This window comes from Trematomus bernacchii, unplaced genomic scaffold (assembly GCF_902827165.1).
Source record: "Trematomus bernacchii unplaced genomic scaffold, fTreBer1.1, whole genome shotgun sequence".
NCBI lineage: Eukaryota > Metazoa > Chordata > Actinopteri > Perciformes > Nototheniidae > Trematomus > Trematomus bernacchii.
Window position 1 is genome coordinate 2,673,867 of NW_022987582.1, and position 24,827 is coordinate 2,698,693.

Genomic DNA, 24,827 nt, shown 5'->3' on the forward strand with positions numbered 1-24,827 from the left:
GCGTTACAAGGGCGTAGGAAAGAGAAATATGTGCACCACTTTACTAAGGCTAAGGCAAAAGTGGAAAAAATATGCATACAAAACAATACAGATTGTGTTAGTCATAATATGTAATGTTGTTGCTAAATAACCTTTATTTGCAGAAGGACATTTTTTTTAAGTCTGTTGACTGGAAACATGTTTTGGTTCACCACACATTGAGTTGTATGAGTTTTGGCAGGAAACGACATGCTTTGCAGCTGCATCTTATTCACTTCCTTTGAAGTCTGGTATTATGTATGTGGTATTGTGTTTTTTTTAATGTTTTTTTAAGCTTAATGATCTCAAAGGTTGAGACTGAATCAGAAGGTGTAAATATGACATTTATCCTCAGTGCGTGTGGATCATCGACTGTCACTGGCAGGGACAAAAGAGCTCTGCAGAGAAAAGCAACCCATGGGGCTGGGTGTTATGATTTTAGTTGAACAGAAATAAACATTAATTTTGGACTGAAGAAAAACTTTTGTGCAGGTGAAATGCATATAAGATATGTGATAATGTGTGGGGTTTCCTTTTTAGTTTTCTGTGTGCCTAACACAGTTAATCAATGTGCACATCAAGTTCTGTTCTGACCTCACTCCAGTCCAGTAGGTGGCGGAAATGCGTCACATACAACAAGTATAAAAAGGGGAAAACCAGGCTCAGACCAAAACCAGATTGACTGAATAAACCGCATTCTTGAGCAACAGCGGGGGCGGTCGGATGGATACATAACGAGAAGAGGAAGTGTTTCAGCAAGTAGTCGAGGCTGACATGAGAGAGGGCAACAGCAAAGCCCGCTAAGAAACAACTATTTACAGTCCATGGGCCCAGCTGTGGTGAGTAGTTAAGCTTTTCACGGAGACAGAAAAGTTTTCTGCAATGCCCGGGCTTTATTTTCTTTTCAGTGGTGCGAACAACACACCACGTGTTTTCGTCATTGCCGATTATCTGTTGGTAAAATCTCAACAATTAGCTTTTGCATTTCATTTGTTTTCACCATTGTTGTCTTACTTTTCAGACACCATCTAACCTGGTGTGAAAAAATGATAATCCTGCGCTTGCAAGGTCTTGATGTGAAGGCAGGCACTAAAGATGTACGGAGGTTCTTCAAACGCCTTCACATACCTGACGGAGGAGTGTACATCGTGGGAGGAAGTCTGCAAGAAGCATTTATTGCATTTACTTTAGAAAAACATGCACAGCTTGCTTTGCGGTACACGGGAAGGTTACTAAAAGGTTCTAAAGTTAGTCTACACCTAAGCAGCATGGCAGAGCTTGAGAAAAAACTAAAATATTGGCTGAAGAGGAGGAAGCCCTCCCCCCCACAGCCTCCTGTGAAGAAACCCTCCCCCCCACAGCCTCCTGTGAAGAAGTCCTCCCCCCCACAGCCTCCTGTGAAGAAGTATCAGCCATTTTCAGATGCTAATGTGCTGCCTTCAAATGATATCCCTTTTGATGCCAACACTCTGCCAGAGCCTCTTCATCCAGATCCAGATACAAATCTACAACCTTCAAATGCAGACTCACAAGACTTCAATGCTGCCTTTCTTCTTGGGATGTATACTATCATTCAAGGTCTCCAGTCAACCAGTCAACACACACACACAGGTGAAAACAACAAGGCAGAGCAAACAGTTGACTTTCCAAGAACTAACAGCACAGGAGTGGTTGATGAAATTATGTCACCAAAAAAGACTCCAGACTCAGGGCCAGGCTACGTCAGGCTCTTTGGTCTGCCAGCCTCCACTAAAAAACAGGACATCTGCCAGTTTTTCCAAGGGTTGACAGTACAGGAAGCCATCGTGGATGTTGAGTTGGGACGTAGCCACGCATGCCTCGTGAAGTTTGCACACACACAGGATGCGTTTGATGCTCTTCTCTTCAACCAGCAGTCATTGGGCCCCATCTGTGTGGAGGTGCGTGCAGCAACTGAGAAGATGTGGACCAATGCACTGCAGGAATGTGAAGCTGCTGTTAATGTTGGGGAGAGAGTAAAAACCAAGCAAAAGCCTCTCACGGAAAGGGCACACCACGGAAAAAAGAACATGTCTGCGCTGCAGCTCAAGAGGCAGTTTATCAACCAGTTGCCATCAAAATTGCCAAAAAAGCCAAGAGCTGACTGTGACTCCATCACTACCATATCGCCAGCTGTGGAGTACAACGTCATGGTAAACAATCTATCCAAAGGGATGACCAAGACTGAAATAAAAGAGTTGTTTGGATGTCCGAACATTGCACACACAAATGTATTAAATCTGCTTGACAAGGAAGGCAACAGATCAGCTACAGCCTTCCTTATATTTGAATGCACTGAGGATTATGACTATGCAATGAATCTCAATGGCTGCCATGTGGGTTCAAATACCATTGAGGTCTCGTCAATCACTAAAAAGACGATGAAAGAGATGATGGGCAAAACCCTACCCAGTCTTGAACTTTGTCCAAATACTGGACCCAAGGGGAAACGGAATCCACTTGTGCCGAGCAATAAATCTGGCCCAGCAGCTCAGACCTGCCTTTTCGTCAGAAACCTGCCTGCAGATGTCCAAGAAAGTAATATACAAATACTTTTCAGCACATTCAGACTTAAGAAGAATAATATCATTTTACTGCGTAACAGCAATGGGGAGAGTATTGGTGAGGCTCTGGTTCAGTTTCAATCTCCAAAACTTGCTTCACTGGCTCGCAGGCTCCATGGCCTGGAATTCCAGGGGACAAAACTACTTCTTACTTGCATTACCATGAAACAAATGGAGGACGTCTTGGCAAAAAACGTTTGAAGCAGTTAAACATTAACGCTCAAATGCAGACATAGTGGCTCAAGGCCATAACTATTTTTTTTTTTTTTTACGACCAGTTTGTTTCAACTGTTACTTTGCTTAACTTCAGCAACATGTCGAGTTGTTTTCTTACTTTTCAAATGTTTTTTAAGAATGTCATTAGCTCTGAACATTCCATGTATTCTAAAATAAATGATTTTTTTTACTGTTCATTCTGGGCGTTTTAACCTTTTTTATTTTTTTGGCTATATATCTAAGAAAAGGATTTACTTGCAGCTTTAATGCTGCTGAAATGATAATGGGAAGGAAAAAAACCCAAACTTGTCATGGAGGAAATAAAAGATTAATGTAGTTAAGGAATGCTTGAAGTCATTTGATATTCTCACTGAAACTAGACCAGTTGAAGACTTTTAGGACTACATTCAGAGACTATTTGAGCACTACCCATTATCTGTGCATCATTGTAAAAGATGGGACAGGATCAAGGAGTAAAGAGGAGATGCCATGAGGCTAAGGACAATAGGTTGGATTTGAATCCCAGATATCTGAACACCCTGAAGATTGTGTTGTGAAAAGTTAGTTGGAATGAAACAAACACCTGTAATTTCCTTCATTCATTTTAATAGAACAGGGTCTTGGAAAATAAAGAATAGGCATACACTTATGTTGAGTTACAACTGGTGAACACATGTAGTTTGTTTTACTTCCCAAGTCTTTAATCTTTACATATTCTAAAATAGATACAAACATTAAAAAAGGAAGACCACTAAGTAGCAACAAAAAATATGCCTAAAAGCATCAGTGTAAAAAAAGAAATTATGAAATCGACATTTTCAAATTTTGCCCGGTCATAATCGATGCGCACATAGGAGCGAGGCATAAGATGATCAATGGATTGCTTGTGATTTTCATTTGTAATACTTGGGTCCCGTAGAGTACCTGGATGGACCTGCAGAGAAACAGAAACACATTAAAATGGCACAATATAGAACAACATTGGGAAAGCAACAGGAATATGTGATCCATAGAAGGTCAACGAATGACCAACCGATGACCTTCTACATTTGAGTCCACTTCAAATGGAAAGGCTCAGGCTGCGTCTCAGGTCGGTTAAATGGAATCCTTGCGTCCCTCACTTGCGTCATTTCCCTGCGTTTAGTCCCTCCCACCAGGGAAGCATGGAGAGACGCAAGGAAACCACGAGAAGCAGGGAAATGAGTTTTAAGAGCAATGGGACGTCCTTTCCTCCGGAGCGTCACGTGAAGCGACGTCCGTTTGTGATGACACCGCACAGCAGCTCTGTCCCCGTTGTTTTCACACACACCCCCGCCTCTAAGTACACATTTACTGACAGATGTGTCATTTGTATCATCTGTTGTAGACCCAAATAAATAAAATAACTCATTCTGAAAAAAGATAAACGCCATTCTTAAAATGTATAAACGAAAAAAAGAGATCATGAAAATGTTTCCAATAAATGAATAAAATAATTTTTGACCACTTTGTTGTTCAGATATATCACATATTTGTAACTAAATTATACATTAATTGAAACAAAACACGGTATAAACTGAGGAGTGACTCTCGTGAGTTTCTTCACTCCGCTGGGAAACTGCTCTCATGTCAAGAAGCATCAGATCAGTGCATGCACTGCATCGTCCAATCAGTGAGCGATACACAGTAAGGGGGGCGGGGCGAGTGTCTGAGGATTTCAGCAGAGGATGGTCTGGTGGTTCCTCGGTTATCGCTCCTCCATTATCGCTCCTCGGTCAAGATGGCGCAGACAAATCAACTTCCGGTGATACAGAGGAGCGAGGAAATGAAAATAACCGACCTGAGACGCAGCCTCAGAGGAGACTTGGTTACATACCTGAGAATGGATCGCTACTGCCCATCAATTTGGGGGTTTCAGAGGAGAAACCTGTGGAGTTCATGGAGAAGCTGTTCAGACTAGAACCCTGAGGAGGAAATGAAGACAAACATTTAGGAAAAGATAATCAGATTCAGAAACGGGTTTTGCCAAGTAGTTTTACAAATACGAGGAATTTGCCTTGGTGTATACATGGTGCATACATAAACACAGTTAATAAGTTAAAAAGCGAGATAACCAGAAAATGAAATATAAACAATTGAAATTATTATACATTGAGATGTAGACCAATTATTTACATGCACAGGTTTCTAAATACACAGATGTTATAGTAATACAGACAATACTGAGAAATATGGGCACATACAAATCAGATAAAATGTTTCTTACATTTGTTTTTACTAAATAAAAAAATACGAGAACAGAAACTGGTCTTAGTGAAAACAAGCTCCATACCGACGATACGCTCCTCAGTCTGTAGTCCATCAGCACATCTGTCAGTTTCTGTGTCACCTTCAGCACCAGCTGTGCGTCACTCTCATTCTCTATCCGGAAAGTATCCTTCAAATACAATTTAAGGAGTTAATAAACGTTTTAAAGGTCCCATGACATGGCCATTTCTACTGATCATAATTCCATTGAAGTATACTAGAATAGATTTACATTGTTCAATATTCCAAAACGACATTGGTTTCTCATTTCTATGTGTATTCACTCCCTGTCCTAAATGGCTTGTTGGAGCTCCTGCCCCCCCTCCCTATGAGCCCACTGTGCTCTGATGAGTCCACCACCGTTACAGTGTTACAATGGCGTTAGCAACCAGAAAATGACACCAGTAATGACAAACGGATGAGAATGCTGCGTGGGGTCTGGGTGCCGTGTTGGCGGGACGTTGCGGGGCTCACTGATGCGGACAGTGTGAGCTGGATTACTGGGGTCGTTTACTGGTTGCTGCGTGGGGTCTGCGAGACAGCGCGAAACTCACCTGAACCCAGCCTGAGTTTCGCGGTGTATCGCTTTCTCAGGCTGAGTTCAGGCTGAGAAATCTGCGGAGCCGCAGCTGAGAAAAGATAAGGCTGAGTGAGTGTGTGTGTGAGGAGCTCCACGGATTGGTCCATTTGGACCTGGGCATGGTTACGTCACCATACTCAGGAAGAAAAAAATGGAAAAAGAAAAATCTGCAACGAGGCGTTCTGGGGCAGCATAGACAGGTCTTTTCTGTGTTATGGCGCGTTTCCACTGCAGCGCGGAGCCCCGTTTAAGAGAGCTGTGACGTCAGCGGCCCGTCTTTGGTTGCGTTTCCACTTGGCCTAGTACCGGCTAGCGGGTCCTAATTCACAGTTTTTCTGGCCCCATAAAATCGCGGTTCTAGGGCCAGAGACAACGAGGCTGAGTCGGGCTGAGTATGCTAAACTAGAGAGAGAATCGCTGGCAAGGGGGCTACAACTACAACAAGATGAACATATTTGACCGTGATTTAATTGTAATACACGTTTCAAAATGATGCCGAAGTAACAACATACTGATACCGGTTAGTAAAAACCATGAATTAATGCTTTGACAAGTCTGCAGACAGACGGCAGGCGAAAAACCTTTTAAAATGCGTGTTTTCTAAATGGAGATTGGCTAAGCTAACGCAATATATGCTCCGACCGTCCACACTCACAACGGCCTATACAGACATAAATAAACCAGCGACTGTATTCGCCATGACACAGACAGTCTGTGGTTTGTACTCGTTGTCTAGTTTCTGAACAGATATGAGGAGCTGTGAGCTCTGAGTGCTAACAGCTAAGTTGTTTTTCTGGGGTTCTCATTGAAGATGACGTCACGGCTCCGCCTACACTGCGTTACTATAGATACTACCCCAGTTCCTAAACTGTAATGGAAATGCGTGATAAAGTGAGCCAGTCCTAACGAGGCCTAGCCATACCGAGCAAGGCCGTGTAGTGGAAATGCGCCATTAGAGTTTTACTCGCTACAAGGTGTACTTTGAGGGGTTGTGACTCTGCAGACCGTTTACATGCAGAAAAAGCTACATAACACACAAGGGGACGGGTAATAACCGCATGACATGGGACCTTTAATACAAACACGAGTAATTTTACAAAATAAATGTTCAGTTGTTAAGTTATGGAGGAACCTGCTGCGAGAAATGTAACTCGTACCAGGTAAGTGAGGAGTGTATTAGGAAGGTTGCTAGTTTCTGGAGCAGCTCCCATCAAGCCTGGTCTCTCCAGTGCCTTGTCCATTGGTCTGTTCATCTGGCTCCTCCGCATTTGGTTGCCATGGTACTCATCAGGATACATACTGACCGGGTCCTCCAGCAATCCACCCCTTCCATAGCCACCTTTTCCACCACCTGATCCAAAACTGTCTCTGATCCCAGCTGGACGATGACCCATACCATCTGGGTAAGGTCTTTGATCCATACCCGAGCCGAGGGACTCTTGTCTGGTCGGGTAATCGTAGCCTCCAAAGCCGGGCTCCCCATACTCTGCCCCTGGATAGTCAGAGAGAAGTCCTCGCTGAGGAGGAAACTCCCCTGAAAACCTTGAGTCGGAGAACCTGGGTCCTGAGGGACCTGTTACATTAAAATTGCATATTAGGTCAATGGAAAAACAGCATTTATTGACATTACACAGGTAAATTAATAGTTTATCAAAAATATATGAAAAAAAGTAGGGAACTTCTGTACGTATACTTGCTGTTTTAGTTTTTTTTTAAACAAAAGCAGAAAATCTCCATATACGAGAAGGTAAAAACTGAGGTTTTGTATGAAAACTTAAAGATTAATTGATGGTGAAAAGAGTTGACAAGTACTTTCTTAAGTCGATGATTGATTAGTTCACTTATAGCTGCAGCTCTGGCTTAAATTATAAAAATGACTTACCATAGGGTGGCGGTCCCTTAGGTCCCATCCCTGGCACAAGTGGAGCCGTAGCTTTAGGAGCTGCAGAACCTGTAAGGGACAACGGGAAATGAGACATTCACAACTCAGGCTTACAACCAACAGGAAATCCTTTTTACTAAACCAATTTCATAGAAGAGAAACTTACGGAGTCCCTTAAAAGCAAGAACTTCATATGGCTCCTTCAGAATGACCTAAAAGCCACAACAGGAACAAAAATATGTCAAATCCACAATCATGAATAAAATAAGCAAACTCAAATGTAAAACCTCGAATCGCAAAAGTAAGAATCTTTTATTTAGAACAGTTACAGTTAATCTGGCACAATGTAAGCTGAAATGCCAGGCAAGCCGACAATAACACATTCCTGATAGATTGTTACCCCTCACAACCTTTGAAATAGATTTCTAATCTAACTTATTAATGATGTTATGACTTGTATTGCAGTGCAATAAGCCTTTAAGTTCATGGATGTAGCACTAAAACTAGACCTTCTAGATCAGGGGTTTTCAAAGTGTGGGAAGGTGAGCCTCCCCTCAGAGAATTTTTTTTTTTATTCAACCAGATAAAAGCATTGAGATAAAATCTCATTTTCAATGCTGACCTGGCCAAGAAGGCAGCAACGTTACACATAACACAATACAAACATATAAAATACAGAGAACATAACTAAGAAAACAAAAGACGAAAAAGCAGTCACTACATTGTGCATATTAGGACAGTAAGAAAGGGGCACTACTTATTACTGCAAGAGCAGCTGGTGGTAAGGACTTCAGACAACTTCAATTTAAAACATGCTATTGAGACAATTGCCGTCAGTTTGAGGCTTGATTGTATGGGCTCAGAACAGTCTCATAATACACACATGCACACAGAAGGATTCACACTTGTATTTCCGGATCCACACTTGTGTTTGTCAATGCACACACAAATGTGTTCCGTTTCATATACATGTAAATAAAATCCAAATACAGAAAAAAGTTTTACATATATATTTTTGATCCTCACATATTTGTTTTCCGTTTAAAACCGCTGCACCTGCAAACACAACCCGCTTTCTGAGCTACGTCATGAACGCAATAAATCATACCCTCGTGGGGACGCGCTCATGTGATTGGCTTAGAACGAAGGAGACATCTGATTGGCTATAGATAGAAAAAATTACGAATCGGGTGACCGTCAGGGGAGTCTAAAAAAAAACACACACGAATGCACAGCGATCCATGCACAGAAAGCGGTTTGTGTTTGCAGGTGCAGGGGATTTAAACGGAAAACAAATATGTGAGGATCAAAAATACATATGTAAAACCTTTTTCTTTATTTGGATTTTATTTACATGTATATGAAACGGAACACATTTGTGTGTGCATTGAAAAACACAAGTGTAGATCCGGAAATACAAGTGTGAATCCTTCTGTGTGCATGTGTGTATTATGAGACTGTTCTGAGCCCATATGATTGAAGGTCATTCCAAGACCAAGGACCATATTAAAAAAAAAAAAAGACTCCTTTTTCCAGCCTCAGTCCGCACAGCAGGTGCTTGGAACCGTATCCAGGCACTGGTTCTGAGGTTGTGAGAGTCACAAACTGGAGCAAATCTGGCACATATATACAGTGGAAGCTTACCTAAAATGGCTTTATACAATAATAAAAAACAATGTTGCATCCTACGCATAGTAAGTGAGGACCATCCAGTTAGGCTATACAGTGTGCAATGATAGGGTGCATTCAGTGCAGCATGGTAGAGTGGGTCAAGTTTGGCCAAAACAGTGGGACAGGCAAATCTATAAATGGTATCACCGTAGTCCAGCTGGGACAGGAATAAGCAGAGACCAACCTTTTACGCGATGAAGTTGAAAAACAACATTTAAGTCTGTAAAGGAAGCCAAGAGTGAATTTCAATTTCTTTGTTAGAAATTCAATATGGTAAGAACAGCCGCGCCCCCCCCCTCCCAATTATTATTGCTATTATTGATGTTGTTACTATAATGCAGAGGCATTCAATTGCATTTCAAAGAGGTCCAGTAAGAGAAAATGTCATTAAATGCTCTGTTTTCGCTGTCTACCTTTCTCTTTTTTGAGCACGCCATTTGAAATGACTCCAACTGTTTCTCTCCTCTTGTCTCGTCTCTGTGTGTGTGTTTAATCTATCGTGCTCACTGACTGCACCGATTTGATTGGCTGAGTAGCGTCACCTCCTTAAAACATTAAACAATAACTTTTTAAAACCTTTTTATGTTTTAAACATTTTTTTAAAAAACATTTTTAACATCGTGGATAAATCAGCGCAACTTAAATGATGCCTTTAAAAACATTACAAATAAAGGGCGGTGCCGGCCGTCAGCGAACCGAGCCGGCCGTCAACGACCCGCTGACGACCGGCTGTTCTGTGATTCTCCAGAACACACAGATGGCCAGTCCGCCCCTGGGTGGAGGTGAAGGGAATGAGCACTTTTACAGCCTTTTTGGCGAGGTGGGGGAACTCGGTCTCCACAGACAGCCAAACGTGTGCAAGTGACACTTTACTCGTCTTTTTCTCGTTATTTTTTTCTCATGCTGCGCCTCCCCTGAAGCTCTCTGGCACCCGCTGTTCTAGATTGTATTCAACCTTCTCATCTACATCTGCAAGCCAACGCAACCCCTTAACACAGACAATTAATTTCCAATGGTCATTTTAAGCAAATCATCTAGCAATATCCTTCCCAGTATGATAAAAACACAGCTTTCCTGCCATATTTCGCAGGGATATACGTCTGACACTCACCTTGATTTGTCCTCTTCCCTCAGTCTTCTCCACCTCGGCTGAAACTTCTTTAATGGTTTTTCTTACAGCAGGGTCCCTGATGGCCTCTTCCTCTTCATGGGTTACCTTGTTAGGGTGCACCTTTTTCTGTGTAAAGACAAATAAATATATACAAAACATTTCCCAATATCGTGCATTTAGGGCAGATTAACAAGCCATCAATACTCACCAAATATCTGAAGCTGTGTTTCCAGCCTTTCACATGGGCAAGCATATCATGCTGCAAGCGGGAGACGGCACAGAGTTTGCACTGGTAGTGTGGTGGGACAGATTTACTGGGGCTACGGTACTCCCACACATACTGAAGACCTGTAAACAAGTCATGATCATTTTTTTAAATCCATTTGATAGAAAGAGAAGAAGGTAAAGTAGATGTTTATGAGGGAAATGTGCCCTATGCTTACCAATGACACACTCTGTGAGCCCCTTCAACTGTTTGCTGAGAGCGGGCAGGGTCTGGATAGTTGCCCCTTTGGAGAACACTGGAAAACACAACAGTGGTCAACACAAAGCAAGAGCTTTATAGTGACACACGACTGACAACAACATTCCTGTCCAGAAGACTATTTCAGCGGGCCACTTTGTTATACATTTATGGGGTGACCCCTGGGATCATAATAATCATAGTTAGGAAGACACTGAAATTCAGAAAGTGTGTTAGGTTCCAACACTGCCTTCATTGTCTGGTGAGGACCAATTAATTAGAATTCTGTGTGAACTGAACAACTTATAGAAACCCAAACTCCTGTGTGCCTTTGAAGCCAGAGGGAAGAACAGGAACAGAAGTTCTCCGCTAACCCCCATTTAGGCTTTGATGCAAGGCACCAGCTCCCGTAATGTACCGTCTCTCACTGTGCCAACCACAGAAGAATCAATTCTGTGTTGCACTAAGGAAGCAGTCCCAATGTGTGAACACAATAAAAGTCTGCATAACTTAAAATACTCTGGTTAACAGGTAAGGTTTACTTAGATAAAAAAAATATTAACAGCATTCAAGCCTGTGTAGCACAGGCAACTGAATACCACAATGAATACTACATCCAGCAGTCTAAAGAAGTTTTTCTGGTGAGCAAAAAAAGCACAACAGCACAAAAAGTGCAACAAAACTTGCAACCATTGCAGCCGCATGGTTGTATTACTGTATGTGCCGCTGCTTTAGGTGTCACGAGGGACTACTGGAGCTTATGGTGCTGGTCTTTAATGTAGCAAAATTTTAGGAGAATGGGTTGAAATTTCTAAAATTGTTCAGAACATCTAAATGTTGAAAAAAAAAAATCTACAATAGTAGCATTATGGCAAAAATACTGGAAAAGGTTTTGCGAGATTATTACTGCAAAACCATGTATGGCACCCAACAGCACCCACCTCAGAGTGTCGGTCTCAAAAAGTGGAAAACATTCCACCACCCATGAAATGAAGCAGGGAAATCAACAAGATCTCAAGCTTCTCCTCTTAGCACTGGCAGTGGCACTGTGTATAAATGACTTACCTATATCAGCAGAATGCTGCGGCTGCTTTCTCTGTCAAAAGGAGGGAATTAACCCACATGAAGGAGAGAGACACATACAGGCATTAGTGACAGGATGAGACTTAGTAGAGGACTGATCATTCTTGTCCGTGTCCGCCACACTATATATGCCATGGAGCCATTATTTTCCCATGTTCCCCAGGACGTCTGCATCAAGCAGCAACAGTCAAACAGACACATTATTAAATAGTGTCTGAATCATGTGAGAGACTTGATACACTTAAATGAAGACAAGTGTAATATTCAAACATTCCACAGTGACCAAATTAAAGAAGCCTGAGATCAAGACCTCAGTAATTTCCCAAGGAGAATGAAATTAAAATGTTGCACCAAGTCTTTGCTCTTCTTTTCCTGTGTTTTCTTCCACTGTGTATTTTGGCCTTACACCCATTGTGGGTGTGCATCCAAGTTTGACAGGTGAAATAAGCAAACACAAATAACAAAACATTCACCCCTTTCTCCTAAAGAGGGGCAAATAACTCCTTCAAAACGTTGTAGCCTTGATTTAGGTTTCTCTCAGGAAACCATCATGGCAATTACTCAACCAGAGACAAATTGAATTTCATAAGGGAATTCCAAATGTTCCATTTGGCGCAAATATCTCTCACGAAAAAGCAAATTCACAATTGTAACATTTATATTTTTTGCAATAAAGTAAAGTACTGTTTATTGATAGTCTTGGTTTGTAGCTGACTTGCATATTAATGTAAAATATGCTATTAACCGCTTTTTTTAAAGAATCCCACAGGGAGCCCTGCTAAACTTTAGGCATTTTTGGTTCACAACAGGACTGCTCTCAGAAGTAAAAACTGAGAAGCCTGCCCTTAGACTTTGGTTCAGTGAACCCAAGTCTCAGAAATAGAAACTTTAAGCCGTTTCAGTGAACTGAAGAAATGTTGGCATTGTGAGGTCAACAAACTAAACTTAGCTAAACACAGACATTCCTTTGAATCACAACAGCGATAACAGGCCACATATGGAATGCCAGGACCACTGAGTGGGCACGTTTTAAGCCTGAGAGCCCACGGGCTGGCACCAAGTCCACCTGCAAGGACTGCTGCCGCCTGGCTCTCAAACACGCACCACAACAGCCAGTGCACATTATCATTAACACAACAATCATGGTTTCTTTATGAGAAGTCAGCATCATGTGCATGATGTTATATGAGTTTAGTTTTATAAGTTGTGTTGTTTTCAGCTGAGTGCCGTCTTACCCTGGAATTTCTCTTTGGATTGGACTGCGGCCCATTTCTAGGTGGATGCTTGTTAGCTGAAGAATTAGCCTCCATTTCCTTAGTTTATCTACTGTAAGACAAAGAAAGAGATCGTATCAAAAACATTTATAAACCAGGTAATTAATATTATACATAAACACGCTCACATTCGTCCATGTTATCTTATCTGAGCAGAAACTCGTTGCGTTGTTTGGTTTCAACTGAGGCCCAGCCGAGGCTTAAATAAACCGGCTTTTTGTCAATAATACGCTAGCTGTGGACGCATCAAGCAAGTCTATACACCAAATATCATATGTATCTCCACTAGTTAAAGGGTAATCTAATAAAAACCTAACTTACCTGAGGTATTTTAAAACAAACAGCGAGTTTCTCCAAGCACAAGGTCGGCAGCGCAGACTAGCTATGATGTTAAAAAACAAAGCAGCCTCGAAGCCAATGGGGAAGCGGCGCTTCTGCCAGTTTAAAAAATACGATATTGGACAATTTTACCTCAGCACTATAAAACAAAAACAAACAGGCCCTCATAATGCATCTGTATTAGTGTAAGTTACACTAAATCATTCAATATTGGGCATAGGACATCTCTCAAATATATAAATTACTTTATGAATACCTTATTATAATATTGCTAAGGCACTTGTGAGGACAACTATGTAGTGCGTTTGTTTTGTGAGCCAGGGTTTACCGTTGGAGCTTGTTGGAGCAAAATTGAACACTTTTATATTTCTCAGACACTTGGTGACAACTATTGTATTTTATTCATTTTAATGACAATTAAGTGCCTAAAATATTGTATAAACAGCGACAGGGTTCACAGCTAAAGAGGTTTTTAATTATAAGCCCCGCAGTGGCTGTGCCAACATCTCAACGGGTGCGTTTGATATGTACACACAGTCCGAGGACCCGACGCATCAACACGAGATTGTAGACAGAACAATTTATTTTCATATGTGTTGATCATTTTTTGCAAGGGGCAACCTTTTAACGCTAGACACCGAGTGTGTGTTTGATGTTATATAAACCTACCACTGCATAAGCCAATACTTTTCCCCTTTGGTAAGTAAAATAAACGATCTGTCCTGCATGCTGCTGACCATGGTACGTCATGGTTAGCTACAAGCTAGCTAACGTTAATACAGGTGCAGAGTTTTATTTTTGATTTAACGCTGTCATAGTCTGACTATTCGGAGAAAACATTTGCTCTTTGTACAGTTTGTTCTAATAAATGTATGTTTTATTTTCTTTAGCGGTCCATTCCAAAGGTTGTGCAAATCTGAACTTTTTCAATATAATAATAATAATTTTCAGTACCATCCATTAAGGAGCGTTTCATCTCTTAGTTTATCATGCAAGATTACAATCAACTCAACTAGAGACACATGGTTTTTACTTGACAAGAACAGTATGAAAAAGTGTTAAGTAGAAGAAACATGTAAACACTAAAGCATAGTACAAGTACCTAACATGTGTACTATAGTGGAGTATTCGAATAAGTGTACACAATTACATTGAAATTGAAATCAAAGCACTCATTATGTCACTTTTATGTTTTGGTTATGCAGACCGCAGTGTAGACTGCAGAGATGAAGTCCAAGAAGAAGAAGAGACAGGATGACTTCCAGAAAGTTAAGTTAAAGGTGGGAAAGACGAAGCCCAAAGCTGATAATGCCACCAACACCAACTTCCGCTCAAAGGGAATCCATCTAACTGAACAGCTAAAGAGAGACACGAGTGGCCCAACCACACACAGACAGCTTGGTTTAAATGTAAGTTATTCACCTATGTTTCACTTGTATGCAAAATCATGTTTTCACTACAGATTAATTTTTGGAATAATACAAATTGTATGCTTTCTCTCCCTTTTCCTCCTCCTTCACCAGGACCTCATGTCACAACTCCACCATTACAGTGCCAATATCAAACATAGTGCCTTGCTGGGTCTGAAAGAGTTGCTGTCCCTTAATCCATCTCTGTTAGAGCAGCAACTCTCTCGCCTGGTTTCTGAAGTTGCAGCTGTTTTCACAGACAAGGATGGCAATGTTCGTTTGGCAGCTACACGTGTGCTCAGGTTAGGAAAGTAACAGTAATACAGAAATCTAATCGTACAGTAAAGATAATAATGGCATAACTGTTTAAAATTATGCTCTTCATCCAGGTTCATTGCACAGTCTGTGCCTGCAGAACGAGTGGCTCCTTTTTCCCCCGTCCTCAGTGCCCATCTCTCTTGTGCGATGACCCACATCGAGATAAGCATCCAGGAGGACGCCATGAAGATCCTTGATGTGTTGCTGGAACACTACCCTGCTCTGCTAGCAGCAAGGCCTGCCGTTCTCCTCACTAACTTCCTCGAGTTGATCTCTCACAGACAAGGCAGTGGAGGTTCCAAAAAAGCCCAGGACCCTAAGGCGCGGAACTGGACACTGTCAGTCAACCCTAACAGGACTGTGACTAGTCAGCAGTGGCGGCTCACTGTGCTCCTTAGGTAAGGAGGCCGTGTGCACACAGATTCTAAAGAGTTAGTTACATTTGAATTCTAGCTGCTAAACTCTTGTTTTGTATTTCAGGCTTGGGCGCTTTCTGCAGGCAGTAGTTGAGGAAAGACCAGTGGAGGAAAGTGATATTTTTAGTCCAACTGAAGGAGTATTTGGCTCCAGTGGAGAGGGCCGGCTAATGCCTCTGAATCTCAACTGGGAAGAGCTCACCTACAGCAAGGTCGGGGTGAAGGTGTATGAGCACTCTGGTGCCAAACCAACTCCACGGTCCACCTTTAGACTCAGGTACAATACCACAAACTCCTGCAACCCTCAAGGAATAGGAATCAGAGACAAGATTTATTTTAACATATGACATAACAAATACCTTACTTTGTTTGAGTTGACTTGAAATACTATCATTGTTATAGTAGGGCTGTACCTAGTTTGAGGTTTTGAAGCTTTATCCATTCAAATTCTAAATCTAAATTGAAATGCTGCGCAGCTTTTTCTTTTAAACTATATGCATTTGGTTCAAACCTGGTATTTGTGTACAGTTGCAGATAAAAATAAGGCCACATCAATATAATGTATGTATAAGTATTAGTGTACTACTGTAAGTATTATAGACTTAGATTGCTTAGGTGGCTGTATAGGATTGTTTCTGACTCGTGTGATCTGAACATTTTAATAAATTCAGAGTTGTTAAAAAATATTTTTAAATTCCCAGTTAAACATATTATTCTATATATATATATATATATATATGTGTATAAATATATGTTAAACATGTTCTTTATTATATTCCCTGGCCGTGTAGACCAGAGGTTGACACTGGACCCGCTGTGGGGGAGGATTTGGACTCAGCTGAGGCTGTTCAGAGCTTTGCAGCCACACTGGTGCCTCTCCTGCTTGAGGTGTGGGTGGAAGCCAGCACCAGTGACTCTCCGTGGAACAACTCTGAGGGCGCTCACATGCTCAGCCCTGATGCCATGTCAGTAATGTTCCAGGTGTTATCTATCCTGCAGCTGCTGAGGAAACTGGCACCACAGCAGGAGCACCAGGATGCATTGGTGAGGAGAGGACAAATATAACACAGTGGTCTTTTTGTACAAGAAAGTTGTAACTTAAAAAAATGCCTTTCTGTAGGATGCATGGTTTTATAAAGAATACCTGGGAGATTTTAAGCAGCACTTCATGAAGAACTTTCCCTATGATGTTCGGGACACACCCAGACATAGAAAGAAGGTGGATCTCAAAAGGTAAGGAATATTTGAGTGAATATGTCAAGAAAACATCCTTACTTATTGTTTTTGCTCATCCCAGTATAAACGACCCAGGAACTGCAATCGTACCTTCAGTTTTATAAATCTTTTACTAACTTCTCTCATGCCACTAACCATTCCTTTAGGAGTAAGCAGACTGCAGTCGTCCCGGGGTTGACGGTGGAGCCTCTGGCCCTTAACATCACACTTTGCCAAGTCATGGTGTCCCTCAGCCAGAGACAAGGACTCGGGCGAGAGACAGACGGAGACTGGCTGACGCCTCTGAGGACGTTTGTCCGAGACACTCTGGGCAGCGGAGTGAAACTGAGCTACAGGCAGCTGCACATGCTGCTGGGCACTGTGTGGAAGATGGTGCTCACACAGAGGAGCAAAAGTAAGCATGTGCTGTGTGTTTGTAAAACAGTGTCTGGTTTTAATAGACACAAAAGCATGAGGTCAATGAGATTAGAAGAGTTCAATGTTATTTATAAAGCAATTAGGGACACAGGACAAATCCCCATGTTTAATAGATATAAGGTTTTTTCAGTGCTTTATGACAATAGGATAAGTTAGTACCCTGATACTAGTGTTTTAAATAGAATATATTTGTATTGTAATATCAGTGTTTCCCCTAGGATGGAGTCATAGCAGCGGTGCTAAGGCCCAGCAAAATGTGAGCGCGGAGCGCGTGGAATTTCTTAGTGCATGTGAAGTGCGCCCCGCCAATATGTTTCTATGTGTCTGCCAGCACAAGAAAGGCTCTTGAGGCTCTACAGGTGTATTTTGCTAAATCACCTTTATTGAACATACAGTAACACAAATACTACACATCCACATAACAAACAATCAAAATAAAATGTATGCAATTTAATTATTTTAACCTGCTTTATTTGGGGGTGGACCTCACATCCCCTAGGGGGGTCCGGGGGCATGCTCCCCCGGGACGATTTTTTTTAAAAGGTTGAAGTTAAATGCATCAATCTGGTGCACTTTGAGCACAACATGAATTGATGGATACAGCTCTCAACACTCAGATGAAAGGGAGCTGTATACTTTTCAATAATCCAAAAATCTTTAAAATATGATCACAACCAATAACAAATCATTTAAACTGGTTTATTCTTATCTTATGTTACCTAGTTAGCATTCTTTCTTTTTCTTTATGCATATTTTACTAATCACTCCCCTTTTAAACTGTTTTGTTTGTACTGTCCTATAGTACACATTGGAATGATTTCTTACTTTATTTTCTACAACTATATTAAATAGATAAAGGTGTGCTCTCTCTAGCTCTCTCTCTGTCTCGCCGCGCGGCGCCGCTGCTGAATGTATATAGGGGAAACACTGAATATTAACATCAATGTATGTTTGTGTTTGTGCAGCAGTGACAGATGACCTGTTGGCAGCAGTGTACGTTTACTATAAGCAGAGGAACCTGACTCTACAGACCCGCTCTCTGCTGCTGTCTTTCTACAGCAAGCTCTACCTGCAAGAGCAAGGACACACACACATAGCAAGGTAACCTCTTTGTTGAATAGGACCTTCAAACTGGAGATTAAAAGCACATGCTCATTGTATCACAGCAGTAGTAACATATGTAGGGTAACTGATTTGTATATCAATTTATTTTTGATGATTTCAAATCCAACTAATAGAACGTTACTTTCAATACCTTAATAATGTTAATAATCTCACAAGCTCAGCTTTCGTGCATTTTGAGCACAGACCAATAACTTTTGGGAAGTATTTGAGATTGAGCATTGTGTCTTGTATTGTCTACTTGAAATTGGTGCAGCACAATATGAGCCAAATATGCAAAAGGTTGTCTAATATCGCAATAGTGATGTTAAATGCAATAAGAAAACCGATTTCAAAGTGTAATCACTTCTGCCATTCAGCCGATTTAAATGTAGTGCAAGAAACCAAAAACAAATTGCTTGTTACAATAAATATTTCCAACATTTTAACATTATTTAACTAATATAATAATGCAAACAATACAAAAAGGATGAAAGATATAGTTAACTTTAAAGTGCAGTATTCTACTCATGTCTCTCTCAACTAATGCAAAAATACCTGATTGCAATATTTCAATATATATGCGGTCATATATATAATGACGTCTAACTCATGCTAACTGATCCAGGAATATGTCTTCATGAAAGAAAAATGGATTGTTATTCTTGCTTGCAAAGGAAGTGGACGACAAAGACATTTTTGCCTTTGGGTATTAAACAACAGTACCCTACTTTTTTTGTAAGGCTTTTTAAAAATGTAAAGAAATCATATTGACAAAATGTGTCTATGCAAAAATAGTTTTACAGACTCACAAATACAAATTCTTAAGATTCAAAAACCTTTCGCTGCACCTTTCAATACCCGTTTGGTTCATGTGTGCCTCTGTATGTTATTCCTCTGTCTCTGTAGGAGTAAGGTGCTGTGTCGTTGGTTGGCCTCTCTTCCTGTGCAGTTGTCCCAGCTGGGCCACCGTAACCCCGCTCTCTCTGAACGACTCATCCTGTCCATCCAGGCTGCCGCTTCTCGAAAACACAAAGACCTGCTCAAGAGTCTGCTCACAAACGCCTGCAAGCTCTACGGTAAGCACAACTCAATCAGAGGCACAGACAAAACGACCAAGATCAGACGATATCAGATGTGATTTCTTATATTGAATTTACTTATCAGATTCATATTGCTCTAATGTTTCTTGTATGAACTTGTTGCCCCTCTGGACACATCCACTCAGCCTGTCAGGTGTTTTCCATCAGATGGCACATTTCTGTGGCAGCACTGATCAGGGTCAGAGGTTAAAGTTTGAAACCCAAAGAGTGGTAGTAGAATAATAGAAAGTAGTCTTTTCTTTTTCTGATTTTGTTAAATACAATTCCAGATCAGTCATGACTTGCGCTTTAAGCAAGATTTTTTATTTCATTCTTGTAAGAAATACATACTTCTTTTCACATGCATTAACAATTTAATATGATAGAGAATGCAGAAACAATATTAATTTACTAAAGAAAAAATAGACTTAGTTACACCATAGTTTCCCTAGGCGGCGCTGTTACTGCGTGTTTCCCGCCCCACACAGCTTTGTAAAAATGAACTACAACCAGAGGCGGAGAGCGGAAAACCCCTTTTCATATCCGCTGCTCTGAGGAACGTCCGATAGTTAAGCTGCTGTGTGACAGAGGGGGCCTGGAGTGGAGGAGGGAGGGGGGTCTGATAGAAACTTCCACAGAGCCAGCAATTGAACATCACAAGACTCCTTTTGTCTGAGGGCTTCAGACATCAGCATGTGCGTCAGAGAGAGGCAGAACACCACACTCATTATCTGAGCCGTCACTGTAGTAGCAGCTATATCCGTCTGTCCTTTTTTCTACTAACTTGAACACATTCTGGTTTTCCTGGCTTCTCTTTTTCTTGATAAAGCTTCATCTTTTATCCCTAAAGTTCGTAATGACTTTTCTTTCTACGTAATAACATGCAAAGTGTGCGTCTCTGTGTGTGTGAAGACCCACAGGAAGGAGTTGTGGTGCTGTTACCAGCAGAGTCCCAGCAGCGGATGGTGCAGCTCCTCTACTTTCTCCCCAAGATGTCCCAGTCTCTTCTGGCCAATCTGAGCTGCTGCTGCACCACCGGGCGAATCTCTGCCGGCCTCGCTGCCTCTCTCATTCGTATTGTACACTTTAGGTGAGCTTGAGCATCCCCTAACACCTGCAGAGGCCACATGAACTCGTGAAAACGTGTGTTCCACAAGACACTCCTGTTTAGAAAAGACATTTTTGACAGTGCAGGAATGACCTTACTGCTGGAGGAACAGATCAACTTGTCAGGAAATGGTGTTGGAGAGTTAGAGCACTCTAGCCTGTCACCATCAGATGGCAGTATTGCACTTTCAGATAGAGTCCTGGCATTTTTTCCATGGGATGTGTGTAATGGGTATAATACAAAGAGCTCTTTGGGAGGCTGGAATGCAGTCGTCTCAATGATAGTTATGTCTGCATGTGCCTCACGGGCTTCAAAACACACTTGTAATTCACTCACATTTCCTACTGTTATGGATCCATCCTTCCCTCTCGACAAGGAAACATGTAATAACTATGTTTCTGTGCGTCCTTGTCCTCAATATGATTAATACTAATAATTTCGTAAAAAATGTATAGGACTGAAATCGTAATTTGGAAATTAAAGTAAGTGGTTGGTAGAAAAAGTGTGACTTTTTGAAGTTGCATGACTTGCAAGCTGTGGAAATGTTTGATTCTCTTTGTGCTTGTGTGTTTTTTTTAGATTATAATTTGTTTAATGTGTTCTCCAGATCATCCCTGAGTGGCTGGTCGGTTGGCAGCCAGGAAGCGGCTCTGGAGGACGTGAACTACATCAGCTTCTTGTTCTCCACCCTGACGGGCTTCTCGACGGAGAAGCTTGCCGCCCTGCAGGAGGCTGACGACGAGAGCATCCTGCCTCCCTCCCCTCTCTCACCCCTCAGCCTGTACACCACCCCGATGGAGCAGTTCACACACCACTGGGATGTTGTTGAGGTGCGTTCACTGCCTTTCATATCATTTCCCCAAACCTTTCATACATTCAAAATCTTACCAAAGCCGCTGCCAATCAGAAGCACTTGGGCGAAACATTAAAGAAAAACCTAGAAAGGATAAGGAGGTGGAAGAAATGACATTGTTTTGAAAATGAAAAAGTGTTGATATTCTGGACAGCGCTGTGGTCTCTCCGCACCCTCTGGTCCCTCGCTGTCTCTCATATAGAGCTCAGAGGGGGGAAGCTTTATCGTGGCACTACGGCTAAGAGGGGAACCTTTATCGCGTTGCGCAGGTTGGACATGTGTGGTTATCGGGCATAGTGGATATGCACAAATGCTAATGAGAGCCCATGGCATGATGGGAGTGTGACATTTCTGCAAAGAAATTACAGTTAACGTAACTGTGCCCTGGGGCAAGTGTGTGTGAGCAAGTGGGGGGCTTATAATCACTAATTCAGCTCCTCAATTAAGCCCTCAGATCCTGCCTTTCTCATCTCCCTGTCTGAGTCAATCACAGGCAAGTGGCAGGAAAGAGGGGGGGGGGGGGCACGTGGTGGCGAGGGGGGGCAACATTAAGGGATGGACTGTGTCAACTCTGGTTCGACTAATGAGACGGGATTGTTTTTAATGACGGCGAGAATGCCAACAGGTGCAACGTTCTGACACACACTGGCCCGCGACTCACTGCTGCACCTCAGCACGCACTAAACTCAATTTGATAAAAGATTATGAGAAATTTGATTTGGATTTGAAGTTATGAGGGCAAAGCTGAGCCTTACATTTCACTTTTAGGAAGTTTGTTGCGGCTTTTTGTCGTCACCTCAGCAGGAATTGCATTTAAATGCTGTTTAGTGTCTTTTTCTTTGATACCTGTGAGGTAAAGGCCTTACTTTATTCAGACAGGGATACAGCATCAATATCAGTGGTTTGATTATTGCAGGTAAAGCTGTTCTTTTCTTTCTTTTCTTCCATTTATCTTCAATATGATTACTGCTGTTTTAACCATCCTGTGTTTAAAGAAAGAAATGCCTCTTTACAGTCCATTGCCGTAAAAAGATTTCTACCAAAAATCTAACAAGAAACCTTTAATTCTTCCATTTACAAGCACAAAGCATTGTGGTCACATTGCCTACATTTAAAGGTCTCTCCCTCTTGAAAGCAGTTTATCAGAAAAGGAATGATTTCGATATGAAATAATTTTGTCGTTTCATTCACAGGAAGTCTGCCACTGTCTGGAAACTCTGGGTTCAAAGTCTCAGTGCTTTGACATCGTACAAAATGGCATCTGCAAATACCTGGTAAGAAGTTTTGTTGAGTCGTATTTTTCTTTTAGAGCGTGTTTTCATTCCATTTACAGTTTTTCTTTTTGCTTTACTGATGTTTTATTTGAAAAACATGAAAACACGTTATTGACTAAACATCCTGTATATCTTCTGTGTGTGTGTGTGTGTGTGTGTGTGTGTGTGTGTGTGTGTGTGTGTCTCAGATCAAGTTGGGGGTGGTGCCTGACAGTATGGCGGCCGGGCTGCTCAGAGCTGTATCCAGATTACTGGACCTGTCCGTCCTCCCCATTGAGCCCGTGCTGCGCTTCCTGTCTCAGTGCTGCCTCAGCCTGATGGCTCTGCTCATCTCCCTGGAGCAGGAGCTACCTGCCGAAACCAACCACAAACGGTGTGTGTTGAGCAACTACAACCATGTTCTGATCTGTGTTTTGAAACAGTCTCCTACTGATATTACATTTGACCTCACCAGTTGCAGTTTCCCCATTATCATTCGCTAAAGATCTTCAATAATTGGGATTCTTATTTGTGTCATTGCAGGGAGGCAATATGGGGTGCTTGTGTGTCAGCGTTGAGCAGCGTTCCTCGCCTGCTGAGAATGGTTCTGCAGTTGATGCATGTTGGAGATCTGAGCGAGGAGGAGCTGCCACAGCTCGGACAGATCCTGTCCATGCTGCTGCAGCACACACCCATCCACAACCAGCTGCTGGCTAACGCTGCCCTGCTGCAGGACATCATACAGCAGCTCACGGTAAACACAGTTCTTACTCACAATACTACAGGGGGGGATTTTAGGCATTTCTATGATTTGGATGGAGAGATAAAGCTTCTCATGGAGTGCATTCACCTATTTCTCTCTCTGTGTGTTTCAGAGGTATTCCCGGGGTGCGACCAGGGAGCAGTGGCTGACCGACTTGCTCTACTGTTACAGTGTCACCGTGGCTCACGGCTCCTCCGCTCGCCGTGGAAGCCTGGGCCTTCGAGACATGTACTGACCGACCAGCACCCGGTGTGTTGCTCAGTACACCCTCTCAAACATCTTACAATGACTCAAAAATCTTACAATGACTCAAAACACTCGCAGAGCACAAATGTGACAAGTACATACAACAAAACCTACAGTCAGAGATACAGTGGAGTGACATGTTTTTGTATTTTGAGTGAAAATGAATACTCCACATTCAACCTCTATTTTTGTTTTCTGAGTGTGCTTCTTTGATTGCTTCATTCTTAGACTGGTAATTGTTTGTCATTCTTTGCCTCTTTGGAGTACTTTTGCCGGATGTTATCCAGGGCTTACTGGGGCACCTGGCCTCTTTTGATACAAAAAAAAAGCTCTACTAAAAAGGGAGCAAATAAAGGTAAATCCATTGGGCTACCTTCTGTCAATATTTGTTTTATTTCTTATAATACACTTATAATACACGTTTAAAAAAAACAACAACATTCAGGTATATCAAATTACACAAGATGGATTATTATTGTGCAAATGCATATTAAAGTAATACAAAATGTATAGTAAAGAAACACAAATGTTTCTTTAGAGGGAAGACCAGACTTGTGTGGAGAGCAACTGTAAGTGTGTGTGTGTGTGTGTGTGGCTGCAGGTGGGCTATCTGTATGACCGGCTGTTGATAGACTGCCTCATTCTCCACAACAGGAGGAAAGGTTATCGCAGTGTGTGTGAGAGCGATGGAGAACGAGTGGGAAGGCGTGTGTGTGTTCATTCCACAATGGATGAAAGGTTATCTTTTACACACACCATTTCTGTAGACTTAACCCCACCCTGTGAGGTCATGGCTCTGATGTCATATGGCTTAATTTTAGAAAGCTTGGCACATTGAGCGAACAATGTGTAAAGTAATTCTATAGAGGGAAGGCCGCCAGCCAGCTGAGAAAACATCAAAGAACATGAGGTGTGTGTGTGTGTGTGTGGGGTTTCAATGTTTCCCCCGGCCTGTGGTCCCTTGTCCAGCGCTGTGTGGCCTCAGGTGGTAAGAGTACTGCTTGGCTTGATTCATGGCGTCAGTCAGATGCACACCCTCAATACCGCTCACTGTAAAAAAAAAAGCAGATAAAATTAACTTGTGTAAACTTTAACTTGATTATAACAGTGTTTTTGTGGA

At 41.9% G+C, this 24,827-nt stretch overlaps 4 protein-coding genes across 8 annotated transcripts in view; 2 read left to right on the forward strand and 2 right to left on the reverse strand.

The window, feature by feature from the left end:
- Nucleotides 1–709: 709 nt before the first annotated feature.
- rbm12ba (RNA binding motif protein 12Ba) lies at nucleotides 710–3,013 on the forward strand. The gene is made up of 2 exons (XM_034127710.1): nucleotides 710–857; nucleotides 1,040–3,013. The coding sequence occupies exon 2, from the start codon at nucleotides 1,065–1,067 to the stop codon at nucleotides 2,799–2,801; it is 1,737 nt and encodes a 578-aa protein (XP_033983601.1). The 5' UTR covers nucleotides 710–857; nucleotides 1,040–1,064; the 3' UTR covers nucleotides 2,802–3,013.
- Nucleotides 3,014–3,402: 389 nt separating this feature from the next.
- On the reverse strand, nucleotides 3,403–13,577 carry si:ch211-197h24.6. 2 transcript variants are annotated; one of them, XM_034127711.1, is made up of 12 exons: nucleotides 13,488–13,577; nucleotides 13,128–13,218; nucleotides 11,875–11,905; nucleotides 10,790–10,867; nucleotides 10,555–10,694; nucleotides 10,347–10,472; nucleotides 7,731–7,776; nucleotides 7,565–7,633; nucleotides 6,840–7,255; nucleotides 5,128–5,232; nucleotides 4,672–4,759; nucleotides 3,403–3,750 (listed from the first exon to the last, which is right to left on the reverse strand). In XM_034127711.1, the coding sequence occupies exons 2-12, from the start codon at nucleotides 13,200–13,202 to the stop codon at nucleotides 3,710–3,712; spliced, it is 1,215 nt and encodes a 404-aa protein (XP_033983602.1). In that variant the 5' UTR covers nucleotides 13,203–13,218; nucleotides 13,488–13,577; the 3' UTR covers nucleotides 3,403–3,709. The 2 variants fall into 2 exon arrangements, with proteins under 2 accessions (XP_033983602.1, XP_033983603.1); XM_034127712.1 differs by having other exon boundaries at nucleotides 13,128–13,215; nucleotides 13,488–13,565.
- Nucleotides 13,578–14,033: 456 nt separating this feature from the next.
- On the forward strand, nucleotides 14,034–24,087 carry tex10 (testis expressed 10). The gene is made up of 16 exons (XM_034127675.1): nucleotides 14,034–14,204; nucleotides 14,711–14,914; nucleotides 15,029–15,216; nucleotides 15,304–15,630; nucleotides 15,713–15,925; nucleotides 16,440–16,692; nucleotides 16,769–16,881; nucleotides 17,031–17,278; nucleotides 18,267–18,402; nucleotides 19,312–19,481; nucleotides 20,397–20,574; nucleotides 21,200–21,422; nucleotides 22,639–22,719; nucleotides 22,908–23,092; nucleotides 23,242–23,452; nucleotides 23,574–24,087. Exons 2-16 carry the CDS (start codon nucleotides 14,732–14,734, stop codon nucleotides 23,694–23,696), a joined length of 2,832 nt encoding a protein of 943 aa, XP_033983566.1. The 5' UTR covers nucleotides 14,034–14,204; nucleotides 14,711–14,731; the 3' UTR covers nucleotides 23,697–24,087.
- Nucleotides 24,081–24,827, reverse strand: part of invs (inversin) — a 29,478-nt gene continuing 28,731 nt past the window's right edge. For all 4 annotated transcript variants that reach the window (XM_034127672.1, XM_034127673.1, XM_034127674.1 and 1 more), the window contains exon 19: nucleotides 24,081–24,757. In XM_034127672.1, the coding sequence (XP_033983563.1) occupies nucleotides 24,642–24,757 (116 nt within the window). In that variant the 3' untranslated portion in view covers nucleotides 24,081–24,641. The remainder of the gene's footprint in view (nucleotides 24,758–24,827) is intronic.